At 44.9% G+C, this 22,274-nt stretch overlaps 1 protein-coding gene across 1 annotated transcript in view; it reads left to right on the forward strand.

Annotated features, from left to right (window-relative positions):
* Nucleotides 1-733: 733 nt before the first annotated feature.
* PLAC9 (placenta associated 9) overlaps nt 734-22,274 on the forward strand; it is a 109,182-nt gene continuing 87,641 nt past the window's right edge. Inside the window, exon 1 of the mRNA XM_077259385.1 lies at nt 734-963. Within this exon, the coding sequence (XP_077115500.1) occupies nt 879-963 (85 nt within the window). The 5' untranslated portion in view covers nt 734-878. The remainder of the gene's footprint in view (nt 964-22,274) is intronic.

Raw genomic sequence — 22,274 nt, forward strand, 5'->3', positions numbered from 1 at the left:
AATTACCTCTCCTCCTCATTCCTCCGATGCTCCGGTCTATACAGCTAGGGTTCTGAACTGCCCGCACATCTCAGCACAGCGGTACCATATAGTGACGTCATTGCGCCTGCAGGGCTGAGACATCAGACACCAAGAAAGAATGATGGAGGAGGAAGCTACAGCTGACGCTCCCTCTTTCATCATCGTTTTCAATTAATCATTGCTTTCAACTGTATTAGCCTCCAGGATGCCAATACAGTTGAAGTTGCGATGATGGGCGGAGGGGAGCATAGTTCCGGTGCTGGCCCCAGGCCCACCCCTGGTTCTCAGACCCCATAGCAGCCATGTTTTCTGCTGTCTTTATGTATGCCACTGGTAATAATCCAGCAACTGTAGTTGCAAACTATTCTACCCTAAGCTTTCTATAGCTTGTCATTAGAAAATAACTAAGAAATTAAAACTACCCATACTACCATCAAAATCTGTGACCAGATGTTCTTATCTAAAGCAATAGTTCTCTAAGCACGTGGCTTGCCAGCAATGACGCCATTACAAGAGGTTCATCTAAAATCAAAAGTTTTTGCTCTAAGGCACAGAGGGAGTTAAAGTGATGGATCATTTTTTCACCCATTTTTCCTGTAAGGTTAAATGCTGGCCTTTGAATTCCATGCACGCCCTGTGTGTATAAATACAAAGGGGGTGGGGGGGCGGATTTGGGAGTCTCTCTGGAATTCTGCCAGATTGCTGGATAAGTGGCTCTGTGTTATTCAGTGTAAGAAATTCCCTGGCCACATTCTGGTACTATCCTACTTTCAGAGCTCGTACGGTCTTCAGGATAAAGCGGCATAGGACATCTTAAGCACCCTGGAGCGGAAACATTTGTGTCTTCTGTCAGCTGGATGAAGCTGGATCATAGTATGAACATGGGCACCATCATTCCTGTTGCATTCCTGCTGCTGCTTGCACTGGACAAAAGCTTGACTGGTAATGTTATACATATATGCATGTTTTAGTGTCTACATAGGAAGCTTAAATAGATATGCTTCCATAGTAACATGTATGAAATCTATCACATTATCGCTGGAGGTGTGAAATAAAACATGATCAGTTTGCATCCTGGGACAGAATAATTTGGCATACGACAACCAAAAAAATAATTATAATGTATAATTGATACAATCAAAGCATAAAAATAATATTAATGTGTCTTTATTCTGGGCTGAATGTGTCTTGATTGTGAGACTTATGGATGAAAAATGTTTTAAGGAAAAATTACTTCACAAACAGGTATTTCTTGTATCTTTGCATGCTGACAAGGTTGTGAAGTGTTTTCTGTAAAAAGTTTTAGTCTCAGAAGAGTGGACTGTCCTGATAGCACATGTAGGCGACATGTTTAGTACCTAGCTTGAGAACGCATGACGTACTGCTCTCTACTGCATCTGCCATTTTACATGATGACATCTTAAATAACACTTATTTTTAGGACCACAGTATTTCTTTAAATAAGTATTTCTTTAGTTTTCTCACAATCTAGCTAAAAATATAGAAGTGTGCATGGTAATGCCATGTGTACAGGAAGCCACTTAGCTTATAAACACACACATTAAGAAATCTATGACATGACATTATTAGTATTGGTCTCCGCATATGGGGAGGAGACACATGTTGGGATCCCTCACACTAACGATCTCCGGTACAACCACAGTTCCATGTACTTACTATTCCCCTAAAGATAGTTATATCCAATATCCTATTCCTTCTAGAGCCAATCACAAGAGTCTAGAAATCTAAGAAAGACGTACCATATTTTTTGCACTATAAGACACACCGGACCATAAGACACACCTAGGTTTTAGAGGTGGATATTAGAAAAAAAATTGAAGCAAAAAATGTGGTCAATTATGTACTTAATATCACTAATCCTGGTATATATGGTCCCCTCATCCCGATCCTGATACACATGGCTCCCTCATCCCTATGCTGGTATACATGGTCCCCCTCATCCCTACCCTGGTATGCATAGCTTCCTCATCCCCATTCTGGTATGCATGGCTCCCGTATCCCTATCCTAGGATGCATGCTCCCCTTCATCATTACCCTGGTAAGCATGGCTCCCTCATCCCTACCCTGGTATGCATGGCTCACTCATACCCATCCTGGTATGCATGGCCCCCTTATCCCTATCCTGGTAGGAATGGTCCCCCTCATCCCTATCCTGGTATGCAGGGTCCCCCATCTCATCCAGTATGCATGGCCCCATCCCTATCCTGGTACGCAGGGCCCCATCCTTAACCTGGTATGATTGGCCCCATCCCGCTCCTGGTATGCATGGTCCCATCCTTACCCTGGTATGATTGATCCCATCCTTTTCTGGTATGATTGACTTCAAACCCTGCTCCTGGTATGCATGGCTCCATCCTTATGAATAGCCTCCACCTACCCTCTTCCTGGTATGCATGGCCCCATCATTATGATTAGCTCCCACCCCCATCCTGGTATGCACGGCCCCATTAGAAAACATTAAAAAAGGCAAACCATTATATTTACATACCCGGCGTTCCCTCGCAGCGTCCTGGTCTGATGCCAGCAACTGCTTTATGCTTGTAAGCAGCGCATGGCAGGGACATCATGCGCTGCTCACAAGCAGAGCACAGCTGCCGGTATACTCAGTGCTATGCACGCCAGGACTGTGTGCGTGCAAAGCAGTGAGAATTCATTGCTCTCTAGCGAGCACAGTGTCAGCCAGAGACTTCCTACTGCTGCCGGCGGTCACGTGTGCCGATACTTAAGAGAAATGAATACTCACCCCATTCCATGACCGCCGCCAGCAGCAGCTGACATGTGCCTGGAAAGATGTGGACTCAGCATTGGAGCCCACATTAAAGGGAGGGACTTGACATGCGCTGCATATGTATGGTGCATGTCGTGAAGGGGTTAAAAGCTGTGTTTGCCATTAGTACCTCTGGTGGTAGGGTTTTCCACATTCTGACTGCTCTAACTATAAAGAACCTTTTTCTATTTAGCTATCGCAATTGCCTTTGTTCCACCTGTAATGAGTGCCCCCTGGTCCTTAGTATGGTCCTTGGAAGGAATAAATCATGCACCAGTCCTTTGTATTTACTACACATACACTCACCGGCCACTTTATTAGGTACACCATGCTAGTAACGGGTTGGACCCCCTTTTGCCTTCAGAACTGCCTCAATTCTTCGTGGCATAGATTCAACAAGGTGCTGGAAGCATTCCTCAGAGATTTTGGTCCATATTGACATGATGGCATCACACAGTTGCCGCAGATTTGTCGGCTGCACATCCCAAAGATGCTCCATACAAGGCAGGATGGATCCATGCTTTCATGTTGTTTACGCCAAATTCTGACCCTACCATCCGAATGTCGCAGCAGAAATCGAGACTCATCAGACCAAGCAACGTTTTTCCAATCTTCTACTGTCCAATTTCGATGAGCTTGTACAAATTGTAGCCTCAGTTTCCTGTTCTTAGCTGAAAGGAGTGGTACCCGGTGTGGTCTTCTGCTGCTGTAGCCCATCTGCCTCAAAGTTCGACGCACTGTGCGTTCAGAGATGCTCTTAGGCCTACCTTGGTTGTAACGGGTGGCGATTTGAGTCACTGTTGCCTTTCTATCAGCTCGAACCAGTCTGCCCATTCTCCTCTGACCTCTGGCATCAACAAGGCATTTCCGCCCACAGAACTGCCGCTCACTGGATTTTTTTTCTTTTTCGGACCATTCTCTGTAAACCCTAGAGATGGTTGTGCGTGAAAATCCCAGTAGATCAGCAGTTTCTGAAATACTCAGACCAGCCCTTCTGGCACCAACAACCATGCCACGTTCAAAGGCACTCAAATCACCTTTCTTCCCCATACTGATGCTCGGTTTGAACTGCAGGAGATTGTCTTGACCATGTCTACATGCCTAAATGCACTGAGTTGCCGCCATGTGATTGGCTGATTAGAAATTAAGTGTTAACAAGAAGTTGGACAGGTGTACCTAATAAAGTGGCCAGTGAGTGTATATTTGTACATATAAATGAAATCCCCTCTGAGGTGTCTTTTTTCTAAGCTAAACAAACCCAACCTTTCCAACATCTCATCATATGAGAGGCCTGCTATCCCTTGTAATAATCTAGTTGCCCGCCTTTGAACTGACTCTAATTTCTGAATGTCTTTTCTTAAATGTGGAGCTCAAAACTGCATCCCATTTTCTAGATGTGGCCTCATAAGTTATTTATAAAGGGGTACCAATACGTTGGGATCATGTAATTTTATCTCTCTTTTTATACACCCTAAAATCTTGCTTGCTTTTGCGACTGCTGCTTGACATTGAGTACTGCTGCTCAACTTACTTGTGACCAGAATACCCAAGTCCTCATATTCTGTAGTCCCAAGTATGGTAACATTTAATGTATTTGCATCAATAGAATAACTCCGTCCCAGGTGCATTACTCTACATTTATCTACATTAAACCTAATTTGCCAAGAATTTGCCAAGTATTTGCCCATTCAGACATGTTATCCAGATTGTTTTGCAAAATTGTAATGTCAAGGTCAGATTTTAGTATCCTACATAGTTTTGTATCGTCAGCAAAGACTGACACTTTACTCTCCATCCCATCCAAAAGGTCATTAATGAAAAGGTTAAAAAGAATCGGTCCTAGCACAGATCCCTGTGGTACCCCACTGCTGACTATATCCCATTTAGAGAACGTACCATTTATGACGACTCTTTGTTTCCTGTAATTTAGCCAATTCCTCACCCATCTGCATATAGTTTTCCCCAGTCCTTGCTTCTGTAGCTTCAGTATAAGGCTGTTATGTGGTTCATTATAATATGCCTTTGCAAAGTCCAGATAAATCACATCAGCTCCATTACCAACATCCAGATTTGCACTTACCTCCTCATAGGAACCCAACATGTTAGTTAGACACAACTTATTCTTCATGAATCCATGCTGGTTGTCAGTTATTATATTATTCTATGCAATATATTTCAGCAGATCATCTCTTATAATGCCCTCAAAAATGTTGCACACTACTGATGTTAGGCTTACCAGTTGCCTGGCTCCACCTTCTTACCTTTCTTAAATATCGGTACAACATCAGCCATCCTCCAAATCCTGTGGTTCCACCCCTGTTACAAGAGAGTCTAAAAATACAAGATACAGTGGTCTGTCGATTACTGAGCCCCAGTATCCGTGGATGAATGCCACCTGGGCCAGGGGATTTGACAATGTTTAATTTACTCAGACACAGGCGTACTTCTTCTTGTGTTAAACTAATTATATCAGGTGGTGAACTTTGATTTTTGTCTTGTTGAATGATCCCTGGAACTGTTAGTTCATTGGTCAACACAGATGAAAAGTGCCTTTTTAATATTTCAGCCTTTTCTTTATCCTATTATAATATATCCTATCTTGTTACTATTGTCTTTTAAGGGGCCTATACCTTGTTTTTTCCTTTTTGGCATTGATATATTTATAAAAATTTTGGGGATTTATTTTAATGTCAATGAGCAATTTGTTTCTCTGTGGATAACTTTGCCAGCTTGCTTTCTTTTTTACATGTCTTACTTAGATCTTTATACTTCTGAAATGTTATTTCTGTATTCTCGGCCTTCAGGATTTTAAATGCCCTTTGTTTCAGACTGATTAATCTTTGTAGTGTCTTATCTATCCATAATAGTTTCTTTTTATTCCTGGACATTTTACAACCAGAGGGTATAAGTTTTCTACAGGATTCTAATAGTATATCCTTTTAACATGCCCCATTTATGGTCGGTTTTCCCCAGTTACCATGAGATGCTCCCAGTCTACACAATTAAACTATTCCCTTAATATGTGAAAAATCAGCTTTCCTAAAGTTCCAGGTTTTTGCATTTCCCCTTTTGAATATTTGATTGAAAATTACTTTCAAACTTACCATATTATGGTTGCTGCATCCCAAATGCTCCCTGACCTGTAGATCTCAAATTATATCTGGTTTATTTGACAGAACCAGATCCAGCAGATTACCTCCCTTGGTTGGTTCAGCTACCAGCTGAGAGAGGTACCATGTGTTTTGGATTATAAGACGCACCGGACCATAAGACACACCTAGGTTTTAGAGGAGGAAATTAGGAAAAAAAACTCAAGCAAAAAAAAGTGGTCAATTATGTACTTAATATCCCCTATCCTGGTAAATATGGTCCCCTCATCCCCATCCTGATACACATGGCCTCTAATCCCTATCCTGGTATGCATGGCTCCCTCATTCCTATCCTGGAATGCATGGCCCCCTTATCCCTATCCTGATATGCATGGCCCTCATCCCCATCCTGGTATGCATGTGTGGCACTCCAGGAGTCTGGTTGCCACAGTGGCATTGCCTTCCTCAGGGGGGGTGATGCCATGCCTGGAAGCAATAAGGATCCCCATAGCAGGTAATACGGTCCAAATCCAACACCTTCCATGACTCCAGACCAGAAGGGGGAGCTCTAACCCGGGTTTCAGGGGAACTTCCCTATAAGTTCTGGTCTGGAGGCAGGGTTAGTTAGTGTGTGTGAGAGAGCAGACAGTGAAGGAAGAGGAGGCAAGAAGTGAGTAGAATCTGGGGGATAGGAGCTGCGACAGAGCTCACCCCTGGACTAAGCACTGAAAACCGCACACCGGAGTCCGTGGTTGTATGGGAACTGCAGGCCCAGCAACTAGAACTGGAGGGCAGGAGATTGCAGGTCTCCTGGCCCCAGCTGACACCCTGATGCACAGCAGCATAGGAGAGCCCAGAGTCACCACAAGGGAGTGACACCTGGAACAGGCTCAAGCTGCCTGCCATGCGGGTAGTGTTTCACTTAGCGGACAGACTGAGAGAGGAACTTGAGAACTAAAAGCACCAAGCACCCAGAGAACAGCGCAACAGGGAGTCCTCCAACCCCACCTGGATATGTGGATCCTGAAATGCTTCCAGGCTGCCAAGATCTCCATCACCAGCTGTGATTTGTGCCCTGGACTGCACCTGCAACCTGGGATTAAAGGTAAATAAAACTACAACCCTTGTTACCTCTAGTTATTCCTGGACCCTCAGTCCTGTACCTCAACATCCACAAGTCCCTTACAAAACTGCACCAGTAGCCCTGGGACCCCGCTCCATGTGTGAGGAGCAGAACCATCCCAGTTGCATCACCATCATCCCCAGCAGTCCCTTTAAGCAGCGCCGGCTGTCCCTGGCCCGAGTACCACAGGTGGCGTCACGAACAATCCCCTTTTCCTATATAAACTTTATTCCTTTCCTTCATCCATCCCTTTAATTGCCCGCCCAGGGCCACGGACAAGGTCATTGCTTCTGTGACCACCCATTTAAGAGCCGTGCGACCCAGTTCCGGGTAACCCAATGCCCTAGCGAGTGTTGCACATGCCTCCTCATCCCTAGCCTGGTATGCATGGCCCCCTCATCCCTATCCTGTAGGAATGGTCCCCTTCATCCTTACCCTGGCAGAAATGATCACCCTCATCCCTATACTGGTATGCAGGGTCCCCATCTCATCGAAGTATGCATGGCCCCATCCCTATACTGGTATGCATGGCCCCATCCTTAACCTGGTATGATTGGCCCCATCCTTATCCTGGTATGATTGGCACCCATTCCAGTCCTGGTATGATTGGCCCCATCCTTATCCTGGTATGATTGGCACCCATTCCAGTCCTGGTATGATTAGCCCCATCCCGGTCCTGGTATGCATGGCCCCATCAGAAAAGATTTTAAAAAAAACATTGCACTTAACTTCCTCCGCTCCCTCGCAGTGTCCTGCTCCGTTGCCAGCAGCTGCTTAATGTTTGTAAGCAGCGCATGGCAGGGACGTCATGCGTTCCTCACAAGCAGAGCACAGCTGCCGGAATACTCACCAGGACTGTTCATCGCAGAGAGCAGTGAGTATTCATTGCTCATCAGTAGCGTGCAGTGTCAGCCACCGGCTTCCTGCTGCTGCCGGCGGTCATATGTGCCGATACTTAAGAGAAATGAATATTCTGAATATTCATTTCTCTTAAGTATCGACACACATGTCCGCCGGCAGCCACCGTATTAATTTCTCTTAAGTATCAGCACACGTGACCGCCGGCAGCAGCAGGAAGCCGGTAGCTGACACCGCGCGCTACTGAAGAGCAATGAATACTCACTGCTCTCTGTGATGAACAGTCCCGGTGAGTATTCTGGCAGCTGTGTTCTACTTGTGAAGAGTGCATAACGTCCCTGCCATGTGCTGCTTACAAGCATTAAGCAGCTGCTGGCAACGGAGCAGGACACTGCGAGGGAGCAGAGGAAGGTAAGTGTAATGCTTTTTTCAAATCTTCTCTGATGGGGCCATGCATAGCAGGACAGGGATGGAGCCAATTATACCAGAATAAGGATGGGACACATTATACAAGGAACAGGATGAGACCAATCATACCAGGATGCCAGAAAGAAATGAATATTCATTGCCCTCCATGCCCATGGGCGTGGAATGCAGTGAATATTCATTTCTTTTGAGCAGCGGGCACAGGAGTTAGCCACAGCCGCCGGCTCCTGCCTCTGTGACCTGCTGCTTTGCCAAAACCACTCCCCCACCTCCCTGTTGTGAATTCCGTTCTCGGACTCCCTCCTGTGGTCATGAATGGTACTTTGGTTAGTTCTGCTCTTGGACTCCCTCTGGTGGCTACGAGCGGAACTGCTGGTCACTGAGGTTGGCTTTATCAGCTGCCCTCGTTTATTGCTATGCTAGCTTCCCTATTTAACTCCACTCAGATCGTTACTTCATGCCAGCTGTCAATGTCTCAGTATTGGTTCAGATCTCTCTTGGACTTCTCTGAGGACCTGTCTACTCCAGCAGAAGCTAAGTCTTTGCTAATTCATTTGTTGTTACTGCTTCCTGAATATATTTCTTAGTACTGCTAAATTCTAGTCCAGCTTGCTATCATGACATTCCCTTGCTAGCTGGAAGCTCTGGGGGTGCAGAGTGGCACCTCCACACCGTGAGTCGGTGTGGGGAGTCTTTTTGCTTACTCTGCATGGCTTTTTTGTAGTTTTTTGTGCTGACCGCATAGTTCCCTTTTCTTTCCTCTGACTATTTAGTTAAGTCTGGCCTCCTTTGCTAAAACCTGTTTCATTCCTGTGTTTGTGACTTTCCTCTTAACTCACAGTCAATATATGTGGGGGGCTGCCTTTACCTTTGGGGAATTTCTCTGAGGCAAGGTAAGGCTTCTATTTCTATCTTTAGGGGTAGTTAGCTCTTAGGCTGTGAAGAGGCATCTAGGGAGAGTTAGGTACGCTCCACGGCTATTTCTAGTGTGTGTGATAGGAGTAGGGTTTGCGGTCAGCAGAGTTCCCACTTCCCCAGAGCTAGTCCCAATTTTGAGTTTACTCATCAGGTCATTCCGGGTGCTCCTAACCACCAGGTCCATAACACCTCCCCACCACAGCCAGTGCCGCGATACATCCAGATTATAAGACACCCCCCCCATTTCCCTCCACATTTTGGGAGCAAAAAAGTGCATTTTATAGTCTGAAAAATACAGTAATTGTCCTGAATTGTGGTTAAGAACTTGCAGCTTTTAGCACAACTAGAAGATTCTATGTCACATTGAATGTCTGGATAGTTAATAATAAGGACCCTATTATTATTTGCTGTCTTTTTAACTTGCTGCAGCTTTGCCTCCTCTACCTGTTCAGCTATATTAGGAGGTTTGTAGCAAAATCCAATGAGCAGATTTCCATTATTGCCATCCTTATGTACATTTACCCATACTGACTCTACATTGTTGCAGCTCCCCCCAATGTTGTCATTGAGCACTGGTCTTAAGTTAGATTTAATAAAAAATACACACCCCTCCACCTTTTCTGTCTTTCCTGTCCTTTCTGAATGTAGTGTAACCCTCTATGTTTGTCATCCGTCATGGATTTCGTCCAGCCAGGTCTCCGTAATACCCACCACATCGTATTGTGTGGCTGACATAAAAGTGTCCAGTTCATTCATTTTGTTTGCAAGAATTCTTGCATTTGGCAGTAGACATTTAAAGGGAACCTGTCACCCCCCTCAGGCGTTTGTAACTGAAAGAGCCACCTTGTGCAGCACTAATGCTGCATTCTGACAAGGTGGCTCTTTTAGTTATGATGCCTGCACACGCTGAAATAAACGTTTATAAAATGTGCCCCTCATACCGTGAAACCATCCCGGAGGCGGGACTTTCCTTCCTAATCAGACGCAGCACAGCCATCACTCCGGGCCTGTGCGCATTATCGTCCCCGGCATCTGCGCTGTAAGTACGAACTGCGCATGCCCGAAAAAAAACTGAATGCGCAGGCATCGGGGACGATAATGCTGCAAGAGGAGGCGGCGCCCTCCCCCAGATCCTAGTTTAAAAACTTCTCCATCAGTGTGACCATTTTTTCCCCAAGCACAGCTGCACCTTCCCCATTGAGGTGCAACCCATCCCTACCGTAGAGCGTATAGCCGACAGAGAATATGGCCCAGTTCTTGATGAACCCAAACCCTTCTTTCCTGCACCAATGCACCACTTATTTGTCTCCCTAAGCTCCCTCTGTTTTTCTAGTAATGTTCTTGGCATCGGCAGTATTTCTGAAACAGCACCTTGGAGGTCATGGCTTTCTGCTTCTCTCCTAGTTCCCAGTAATTGTTTTTAAGGACCTTCCACCTCCCTTGTACCGATGTGTACCATGACCACTTGGTTTTTCCCAGCCCCTTCCAGCAATCTGTCTATCCGATCCGCAATATGCCAAACTCGAGCACACAGCAGACAACACACTGTTCCAGATTCACAGTCTCGGCAGCAGATGACCTTGTCTGTCCTACTAATTATAGAGTCCCCTACTACCAACATCTGTCTGCCCTTTGCTGCACTCCTATGTCCCTTCTTCCTACAGCAATCATTTTCCTGGTTGTTAGGAGCAATGTCCTGCTGTAGTGATTCCAGTCCTGGTCTTGCATTCCTAATATCAGCCAAATAGGCATATTTACTAGGTTGTGCCAGATCAGGACTGAGCTCCCTGGCACTTTTCCCCGTACCCCTTCTTGTAACATTTACCCAGGTACATACTTCCCAGATACGATAGATGCTACTGTGCAGGCAGTTTTTCTCTAGCAAGATGGAACCTCCGGCACCTGCGCAGTAGCAGCTAGTGGATAGCCATTTTCAAACTGATTTTTTTTTTAAGAGCAGCAGGAGAGCTTGAAGTGCAGTGCCCGCCCACTGTACTTGTAACTCAGTAACATATAATTTCATCTATGGATTTCTCCATCACAACAAAACAGATTTCTACAAGAAAGGTACTGATTTACTCAGCATGAAGGCATCTTTAAATGCATGCCATTAGTCTGGGGTATAAAATTCCGATGATAGGTTCACTTTAAAAGATATTCCTATTTGGACTTTTATGGCATATATACAGGATACGCAACGCATTTCTGATAGACACACTTTCCTCGAGAAAAGGGCTGTATCCCACTTGGCATCTTTATTCACTTCCAAATGCAGAGTTGCTGAAATTCCTTACAGTGGGACTCACATCTATTATTCCCAGGGAGTAGCGTACCTTTCTACTGTGCCCTTCACTAATTGTATTGACTTCCTTCTCCTGGCTGGTTTGGTAAGACTATTCCAATTTATTTTACGTTAATGTGATGGTCACATATGATGTACCTACAAAGTATAAAACCTTGGGTTTTGCATTGAGGGACATGTTGTTAGTACATGGTCTGATTTCAGTGATAAATAGTCAATTCATTGCCAAGACCTATATGGTTCAATGTGTTGGTCATTGTTGACTTGATTTACACTGCTCAAAAAAATAAAGGGAACACTCAAATAACACATCCTAGATTTGAATGAATGAAATATTCTCATTGAATACTTTGTTCTGTACAAAGTAGAATGTACTGACAACAAAATCACACAAAAATCATCAACGAAAATCAAATTTATTAACCAATGGAGGCCTGGATTTGGAACGATACTCAAAATCAAAGTGGAAAATCAAATTGAGGCTGCTCCAACTTCAGTGGAAATGCCTCAATACAAGGAAATGATGTTTAGTAGTGTGTGTGTGTGTGTGTGTGTGTGTGTGTGTGTGTGTGTGTGTGTGTGTGTGTGTGTGTGTGTGTGTGTGGCCTCCACGTGCCTGTATGACCTCCATACAATGCCTGGGCATGCTCCTGATGATGTGGCGGATGGTCTCCTGAGGCATCTCCTCCTAGACATTCGTCAACTCCTGGACAGTCTGTGGTGAAACGTGACGTTGGTGGATGGTGCGAGACATGATGTCCCAGATGTGTTCAATCGAATTCAGGTCTGGGGAACGGGTCCATAGCTTGAATGCCTTCATCTTGCAGGAACTGCTGACACATTCCAGCCACATGAGGTCCTGCATTGTCCTGCATTAGAAGGAACACAGGGTCAACCGCACCAGCACATGGTCTCACAAGGGGTCTGAGGAGCTCATCTCAGTACCTAATGGCAGTCAGGCTACCTATGGCGAGTACATGGAGGGCTGTGCGGCCCTCCAAATAAATGCCACCCCACACCATTAATGACCCACTGCCAAACTGGTAATGCTGAAAGATGTTGCAGGCAGCTGATCGCTCTCCACGGCGACTCCAGACTCTGTCACGTCTGTCACATGTGCTCAGTGTGAACCTGCTTTCATCTGTGAAGAGCACAGGATGCCAGTAGCGAATTTGCCAATCCTGGTGATCTGTGGCAGATGCCAAGTGTCCTCCACAGTGTTTGGCTGTGAGCACAACCCCCATCTGTGGACGTTGGACACACAGACCATTCTCACGGAGTCAGTTTCTAACTATTTGTGCAGACACATGCACATTTGTAGCCTGCTGGAGGTCATTTTGCAGGGCTCTGGCAGTGCTCCTCCTGTTCCTCCTTGCACAAAGGCTGAGGTAGCGGTCCTGCTGCTGGGTTGTTGCCCTCCTACGGCCCCCTCCATGTCTCCTGGTGTACTGGTCTGTTTCCTAATAGCGCCTCCAGCCTCTGGACACTACGCTAACAAACACAGCAAACCTTCTTGCCACAGCTCGCATTGATGTGGCATCCTGGATGAGCTGCACTACCTGAGCCACTTGTGTGGGTTGTAGAGTCCGTCTCATGCTACCACGAGTGTGAAAGCACAACCAACATTCAAAAATGTCCAAAACATCAGCCAGAAAGCATTGGTACTGAGATGTGGTCTGTGGTTCCCACCTGCAGAACCACTCCTTTATTGAGTGCGTCTTGATAATTGCCAATAATTTTCATCTGTTGTCTATTCCATTTGCACAACAGCATGTGAAATTGATTGTCGAACAGTGTTGCTTCCTAAGTGGACAGTTTGATTTCACAGAAGGTTGATTTACTTGGAGTTATATTCTGTTGTTTAAGTGTTCCCTTTATTTTTTTGAGCAGTGTATATTGCTGGTACACAGTCTAATTTTTATAAATGGTCAAATCACGGTCAGGACCTAAATGGTCATGTGTGTTATTTAGTGATAACTATTTATTGTGTGTTCTTTGAGGCGCAGTGCTGCACTTTTTTTTGCACTTTTTTTCGTTTTGGTTGTTTTAAGACATACGTAATTAAAAGCTAAGTTTTACGACCATATTTTTTGCTAAATATTCTCACCAAGCTGTATGCCTATTGTCCTGTAGTTCATCTGAGCCTTATGCAGTTCTACAATTTTGCCCCTGATGTTTCAGCTCTTTGGTCTTGGCCATGGTGGAGAGTTTTGGAGTGTAATTAATTGAGTGTGTGGACTGGTGTCTTTTATACAGGTAACAAGTTCAAAGAGGTGCAATTAATACAGGTAATTAGCGCAGAGTAGGAGGGCTTCTTAAGGGAAAACTAACTTCTGTGCAAGGCAGAATTCTCGCTGCTTGGTAGGTGATCAAATATTTATTTCATGCAATAAAATGCAATTTAATTATTTGAAAATCATACAATGTGATTTTGTTTTTTTATTTTTACATTCTGTCTCTCGCAGTTGAAGTATACGTATGATTAAAATTACAGACCTCTCCATTCTTTGTAGGTGGAAAAACTTGCAAAATCTGCAGTATATCAAATACTTCTTTTCCCCACTGTGTATATACGGTATATATCCCTCATCCTGGTATTTATGTCCTTTATCCTGCCTGGGCCCCATCCTGGCATATATATCCCCCTTCCTGGTTATATATGTCTGTTATCCTGGGCCCCATTCTGGTATATATCCCCCATCCTGTTATGCAGTTGTGTTCAAAAGCTTACATACCCCGGCGGAATTTTTGTTTTCTTTGCCTTATTTCAGAGAATATGAATTAAAACTTTTTCTCCACTCGTGGCTAGTGGTTGGGTGAAGCCAATTATTGTTAAACTACTGTGTTTTCTCTTTTTAAATCATAATGACAACCCAAAATATCTAAATGACCCTGGTCGCAAATTTACATGCCCAGGTGATTTTGGCCTGATAACATGCACAGAAGTTGACACAAATGGGTTTGAATGGCTACTAAAGATAACTTCCTCACATGTGACCTGTTTGCTTGTAATCAGTGTGTGTGCATAAAAGCTAAGTGAGTTTCTGGGATCCAGAGAGACTCTTGCATCTTTCATCCAGCCACTGACGTTTCTGGATGGTGACTCATGGGGAAAGCAAAAGCATTGTCAATGGATATACAGGAAAAAGTAGTTGAACTGTATAAAACAGGAAAGGGATACAAAAAGATATCCAAGGAATTGATAATGGCAGTCAGTAGCGTTCAAACTGTGATTAACAAATGGAAAATCAGGGGCACTGTAAAAACAAATCCACGGCCAGGTAGACCAACAAAAATGTCAACCACAACTGCCAGGAAAATTGTTCGGGATGCAAAGAAAAACCCACAAATAACATCAGCTGAAATACAGGACTCTCTGAAAACTAGCGGTGTGGCTTTTTCAAGATGCACAATAAGGAGGCACTTGAAGAAAAATGGGCTGCATGGTCGAGTCACCAGAAGAAAGCCATTACTGCGCAAATGTGACAAAGTATCTCTCCTGTTGTGAATTCTGCTCTTGGGCTCCCTCCGGTGGTTGTAAGTGGTAGCGCTGCTGTTTCTGAGTCACAGCAGTTATCAGGTGTGTTCACTTTCTGCAATTTTGACTGGGCTATTTAGTCTTGCTTCACCCTTTAGTCAGTGCCAGTTGTCCATTGTTCCTGGAGGATTCACATCCTTGCCTGGTCTCTCCTGCTTTGCTGCTCATTTCAACAAGATAAGTTCTGGCCTATTTTGCTGTCCACATGCTGTGGTCTATTGTTCAGTTCTTTTCCATGTTTTTGTCTTGTCCAGCTTGGTCTGTATAAGGATTTGTTTAGCCAAGCTGGTATCTCTGGAGAGGCAGATATACCCTCCATATCTTTAGTTAGCTGTGGAGATTTTGTATTTTCTATGGTGGATTTTCTAGTGTTTTTTATACTGACCGCATAGTACTCTGTCCTATCCTTTCTATTTAGCTAGAAGTGGCCTCCTTTGCTAAAATCTGATTTCAGTCTGCGTATGTTATTTCCCTCTCCTCTCACAGTCAATATTTGTGGGGGGGCTGCCTATCCTCTGGGAATTTTCTCTGAGGCAAGATAGTTTTCCCTTTTCTATCTCTAGGGGTAATTAGTCCTCCGGCTGTGTCGAGATGTCTAGGGAGCGCTAGCTACATTCCACGGCTACTTCTAGTTGCGGTGTTAAGTTCAGGGTCTGCGGTCAGTACAGGTACCACCTTCTCCAGAGTACGTTCCATGCTGCTCCTAGGCCACCAGATCATAACAGTACAACTGGCCAACAATGAGTTAACCGCATCTCAGAAGAAGGGAAGGAAAGTGCTGAGCCATTTTTTTTTCTGTAGTCTGTTGTGTTTTTTTTTTTCCGTCCCTCTTTACCTCTGGGTGGCTCAGGAGTTCGGCACTGGTATGGATGTTCAGGGATTAACTTCTCGTGTGGATCAACTTGCTGCTAGAGTACAGGGTATTTCCGATTATATCGTTCAGACTCCAGTTTTAGAGCCTAGAATTCCAACTCCTGATTTGTTTTTTGGGGATAGGTCCAAATTTTTGAGCTTTAAAAATAACTGTAAACTGTTTTTTGCTCTGAAACCCCGTTCCTCTGGTGATCCCATCCAGCAGGTTAAACTTATATCTCTGCTGCGTGGTGACCCCCAGGATTGGGCATTTGCCCTGGAACCTGGGAATCCGGCGTTGCTTAATGTTGACACCTTTTTTCAGGCGCTTGGGTTATTGTATGACGAACCTAATTCAGTGGATCATGCTGAGAAGACCTTGTTGGCCCTGTGTCAAGGTCAAGAAGCGGCAGAATCATATTGCCAGAAATTTAGAAAATGGTCTGTACTGACTAAATGGAATGAGGATGCCTTGGCTGCAATTTTCAGAAAGGGTCTTTCTGAATCCGTTAAAGATGTTATGGTGGGGTTCCCCACGCCTGCTGGTCTGAGTGATTCTATGTCCCTGGCTATTCAGATTGATCGGTGCTTGCGCGAGCGCAGAGTTGTGCACACTATGGCATTGTCTTCCGAGCGGTGTCTTGAGCCTATGCAGTGTGATAGGATTGTGTCTAGAGCTGAACGACAAGGATTTAGACGTCAGAATAGGTTGTGTTTTTACTGCGGCGATTCTGCTCATGTTATTCCTGATTGCCCTAAGCGTACCAAGAGAATCGCTAGTTCAGTTACTATCAGTACTGTACAACCTAAATTTCTGTTGTCTGTGACCCTGATCTGCTCATTATCGTCATTTTCTGTTATGGCATTTGTGGATTCAGGTGCCGCTCTAAACTTAATGGACTTAGAATTTGCCAGACGTTGTGGTTTCCCCTTGCATCCTTTGCAGAATCCTATTCCTTTGAGGGGCATTGATGCTACACTGTTGGCTAAAAATAATCCTCAGTTTTGGACACAATTTGCATGATGCTATTGTGCTGGGTTTCCCATGGTTACAGGTGCATAATCCGGTATTAGATTGGAAATCTATGTCTGTGACTAGTTGGGGTTGTCAGGGGGTTCATGGTGACGTTCCCTTGATGTCAATTGACTCCTCCCCCTCTTCTGAAATTCCTGAGTTTTTGTCAGATTTCCAGGATGTATTCAATGAGCCCAAGTCCAGTTCCCTTCCACCGCATAGGGACTGTGATTGTGCTATTCACTTGATTCCAGGCTGTAAGTTCCCTAAAGGCCGACTTTTCAACCTGTCTGTGCCAGAACATACCGCCATGCGGAGCTATGTTAAGGAGTCCTTGGAGAAGGGGTATATTCGGCCATCTTCTTCACCATTGGGTGCAGGTTTTTTCTTTGTTGCCAAAAAAGATGGCTCTTTGAGACCCTGTATTGATTATCGCCTCTTGAATAAGATCACGGTCAAATTCCAATACCCTTTGCCTTTGCTTTCTGATCTGTTTGCTAGGATTAAGGGGGCTAGTTGGTTTACTAAGATTGACCTTCGAGGGGCATATAATCTTGTTCGTATTAAGCAGGGTGACGAATGGAAAACTGCGTTTAATACGCCCGAAGGCCATTTTGAATACCTTGATGCCATTCGAACTCTCTAATGCTCCATCTGTGTTTCAGTCCTTCATGCATGATATATTTTGGAATTATCTTGATAAATTCATGATTGTATATTTGGATGATATTTTGATTTTTTCAGATGATTGGGAGTCTCATGTGAAACAAGTCAGGATGGTATTTCAGATCCTTCGTGATAATGCCTTGTTTGTGAAGGGGTCTAAGTGCATCTTTGGAGTACAGAAGATTTCTTTGTTGGGCTTCATTTTCTCTCCCTCATCTATAGAGATGGATCCGGTTAAGGTTCAGGCCATTCATGATTGGATCCAGCCCACATCCGTGAAGAGCCTTCAGAAATTTTTGGGCTTTGCTAATTTTTATCGCCGTTTCATTGCTAACTTCTCCAGTGTGGTTAAACCCCTGACCGATTTGAAGAAGAAGGGCGCTGATGTGACGAATTGGTCCTCTGCGGCTGTTTCTGCCTTTCAGGAGCTTAAACACCGATTTACTTCTGCCCCTGTGTTGCGTCAGCCGGATGTTTCTCTTCCTTTTCAGGTTGAGGTTGACGCTTCTGAGATTGGGGCAGGGGCCGTTTTGTCTCAGAGGATTTCTGATGGTTCCTTGATGAAACCGTGTGCCTTCTTTTCTCGAAAGTTTTCCCCTGCGGAACGCAATTATGATGTCGGCAATCGTGAGTTGTTGGCTATGAAGTGGGCATTTGAGGAGTGGCGACATTGGCTTGAGGGGGCCAAGCACCGTATTGTGGTCTTGACCGATCATAAGAATCTGATTTACCTCGAGTCTGCCAAACGGCTGAATCCTAGACAGGCCCGATGGTCCCTGTTTTTCTCCCTTTTTGATTTTGTGGTCTCGTATCTTCCGGGTTCTAAGAATGTTAAGGCTGATGCCCTCTCTAGGAGCTTTTTGCCTGATTCTCCTGGGGTCCTTGAGCCGGTCGGTATTCTGAAGGATGGGGTGATTCTTTCTGCCATCTCCCCTGATTTACGACGGGTTCTTCAGGAATTTCAGGCTGATAAACCTGACCGCTGTCCAGTGGGGAAACTGTTTGTTCCTGACAGATGGACTAGTAAAGTGATTTTGGAGGTTCATTGTTCTGTGTTGGCTGGTCATCCTGGGATTTTTGGTACCAGAGATTTGGTTGGTAGGTCCTTTTGGTGGCCTTCCTTGTCACGGGATGTGCGTTCTTTTGTGCAGTCCTGTGGGACTTGTGCGCGGGCCAAGCCTTGCTGTTCCCGCGCTAGTGGCTTTCTTTTGCCTTTGCCTGTCCCTGAGAGGCCTTGGACGCATATTTCTATGGATTTTATTTCGGATCTTCCAGTTTCCCAGAGGATGTCAGTTATCTGGGTGGTTTGTGACCGGTTTTCTAAGATGGTTCATGTGGTACCTTTGCCTAAGTTGCCTTCCTCTTCCGATTTGGTTCCGTTGTTTTTTCAGCATGTGGTTCGTTTGCATGGCATTCCGGAGAATATTGTGTCCGATAGAGGTTCCCAGTTTGTTTCTAGGTTTTGGCGGGCCTTTTGTGCTAGGCTGGGCATTGATTTGTCTTTTTCTTCCGCATTTCATCCTCAAACAAATGGCCAAACCGAGCGAACTAATCAGACTTTGGAAACTTATTTGAGATGCTTTGTGTCTGCTGATCAGGATGATTGGGTGGCTTTCTTGCCATTGGCCGAGTTTGCCCTTAATAATCGGGCTAGTTCTGCTACCTTGGTTTCACCCTTCTTTTGTAACTCTGGTTTTCATCCTCGTTTTTCTTTGGGGCAGGTTGAGCCTTCTGATTGTCCTGGGGTGGACTCTGTGGTTGATAGGTTGCAGCAAATTTGGGCTCATGTTGTTGACAATTTGGTGTTGTCTCAGGAGGGGGCTCAGCATTTTGCTAACCGTCGTCGGTGTGTTGGTTCCCGGCTTCGGGTTGGGGATTTGGTCTGGTTGTCTTCCCGTCATGTTCCTATGAAGGTTTCTTCCCCTTAGTTTAAGCCTCGGTTTATTGGCCCTTATAGGATTTCTGAGATTATCAATCCAGTGTCTTTTCGTTTGGCCCTTCCGGCCTCTTTTTCCATCCATAATATTTTTCATAGATCTTTGTTGCGGAAATATGTGGTGCCCGTTGTTCCCTCTGTTGATCCTCCTGCCCCGGTGTTGATTGATGGGGAGTTGGAGTATGTGGTTGAGAAGATTTTGGATTCTCTTTTTCGAGGCGGAAGCTTCAGTATCTTGTCAAATGGAAGGGTTATGGCCAGGAGGATAATTCTTGGGTTGTTGCCTCCGATGTTCATGCTGAGGATTTGGTTTGTGCCTTTCATTTGGCTCGTCCGGATCGGCTTGGGGGCTCTGGTGAGGGTTCGGTGACCCCTCTTCAAGGGGGGGGTACTGTTGTGAATTCTGCTCTTGGGCTCCCTCCGGTGGTTGTAAGTGGTAGCGCTGCTGTCTCTGAGTCACAGCAGTTATCAGGTGTGTTCACTTTCTGCAATTTTGACTGGGCTATTTAGTCTTGCTTCACCCTTTAGTCAGTGCCAGTTGTCCATTGTTCCTGGAGGATTCACATCCTTGCCTGGTCTCTCCTGCTTTGCTGTTCATTTCAACAAGATAAGTTCTGGCCTATTTTGCTGTCCACATGCTGTGGTCTATTGTTCAGTTCTTTTCCATGTTTTTGTCTTGTCCAGCTTGGTCTGTATAAGGATTTGTTTAGCCAAGCTGGTATCTCTGGAGAGGCAGATATACCCTCCATATCTTTAGTTAGCTGTGGAGATTTTGTATTTTCTGTGGTGGATTTTCTAGTGTTTTTTATACTGACCGCATAGTACTCTGTCCTATCCTTTCTATTTAGCTAGAAGTGGCCTCCTTTGCTAAAATCTGATTTCAGTCTGCGTATGTTATTTCCCTCTCCTCTCACAGTCAATATTTGTGGGGGGGCTGACTATCCTTTGGGAATTTTCTCTGAGGCAAGATAGTTTTCCCTTTTCTATCTCTAGGGGTAATTAGTCCTCCGGCTGTGTCGAGATGTCTAGGGAGCGCTAGGTACATTCCACGGCTACTTCTAGTTGCGGTGTTAAGTTCAGGGTCTGCGGTCAGTACAGGTACGACCTTCTCCAGAGTACGTTCCATGCTGCTCCTAGGCCACCAGATCATAACACTCTCCTACAATATGCAGAACAGCACAGAGACAAGCCTCAAAACTTCTGGAACAAGGTAATTTGGAGGAGACCAAAACTGAACTTTTTGGCTACAACCATAAACGTTACATTTGGAGAGAGGTCAACAAGGCCTATGATGAAAGGAACATCATTCCTACTGTAAAGCACGGAGGTGGATCACTGATGTTATGAGGATGTGTGAGCTGCAGAGGCACAGGAAACTTGGTCAAAGTTGAAGGAAAGGTGAATGCAGCACGTTACCAGCAAATACTGGAGGCAAATTTACACTCATCAGCCCAGAAGCTGCGCATGGGACGTACTTGATCGTGCCAACATGACAACGATCCAAAACTGAAGGCCAAGTCGACCTGTTATTGGCTACAGCAGAATCAAGTGAAGGTTCTGGAGAGGTCATCTCAGTCTCTTGACCTCAATATCATTGGGCCACTCTGGGGAGATTTCAAGTGCGCAGTTCATGCTAGAAAGCCCAGGAATTTACAGGAACTGGAGGCTTTTTGCCAAGAAGAGTGGGTAGCTTTACCATCTCAGAAAATAAAGAACCTCATCCACAACTACCACAAAAGAATTCAAGCTGTCATCGATGTTAAAGGGGGCAATACACAGTGTTAAGAAATGGGGTTTGTAAACTTTTGATCCTGGTCATTTGGATGTTCTGGGCTGTCGTTATTATTTAAAAAGAGAAAACACAGTAGTTTGACAATAAGTGGCTTTACCCAACCACTAACCACGAGCGAAGAAAAAGTTTTGGTATTATCATTCATATTTTCTGAAAAAAGGCCAAGAAAGCAAAACTGCTGCTGGGCCATGTAAACTTTTGAGCACAACTGTATATGTCCCTTATTCTGCCTGTGCCCCATTCTGGTATATATCCCCCATCCTGTTATATGCGTGGAAGAGCAAAAGGGTAACAATGTTTTGAGCTTTAGACTTTCAGGCTCCATATCTCACCATTCACTACTGCTTTACATAGTTACACAGGTTGAAAAAAGACCTAGGTCCGGAAAGTTCAACTTGATCTTGTGACTGTCATCATTTTATAGCCAATCATCTTGGCTATCTCATATATAATTTTCACTTGCAATTATTTAGCATATGATTTGTTATGCAGATTCTTGTCATGTCACTACTGTTAGGGCTGGCGGAACGCACCAAGTAAATATAGAGATGTTATTTGGTGCGTTCGCAGCCCGGGGTCCACAGTGCAGGAAAAGAACCTGCTGCTGGCAAACGGCGGCATTATATGGCGGTAGAAGCGATCTCTGTTGCTTCACAGAGTCGCTACAAAGAAAGAGCTGTGTCCTGTTAAACTCCACAGGAATACACAGTAACTGCTGAGCAGAAAGCAGCTTGTGGTCACGCAGTCAAGGAGGCAAACATACAATCTCCTCACCGAAGGAGCCGGTATTCTAGGTGGCTTATTTCAGCCGGGGCCCTGAAACCATACACACAATCTCCTCACCGGAGGAGCCGGTATTCTAGGTGGCTTATTTCAGCCGGGTCCCTGAATCCACACAAGCGTGACCACATTGGCGCAAAACACATAACTTGCATTGATACTAGCGCATG

This window comes from Ranitomeya variabilis, chromosome 4, assembly GCF_051348905.1.
Source record: "Ranitomeya variabilis isolate aRanVar5 chromosome 4, aRanVar5.hap1, whole genome shotgun sequence".
Lineage (NCBI taxonomy): Eukaryota > Metazoa > Chordata > Amphibia > Anura > Dendrobatidae > Ranitomeya > Ranitomeya variabilis.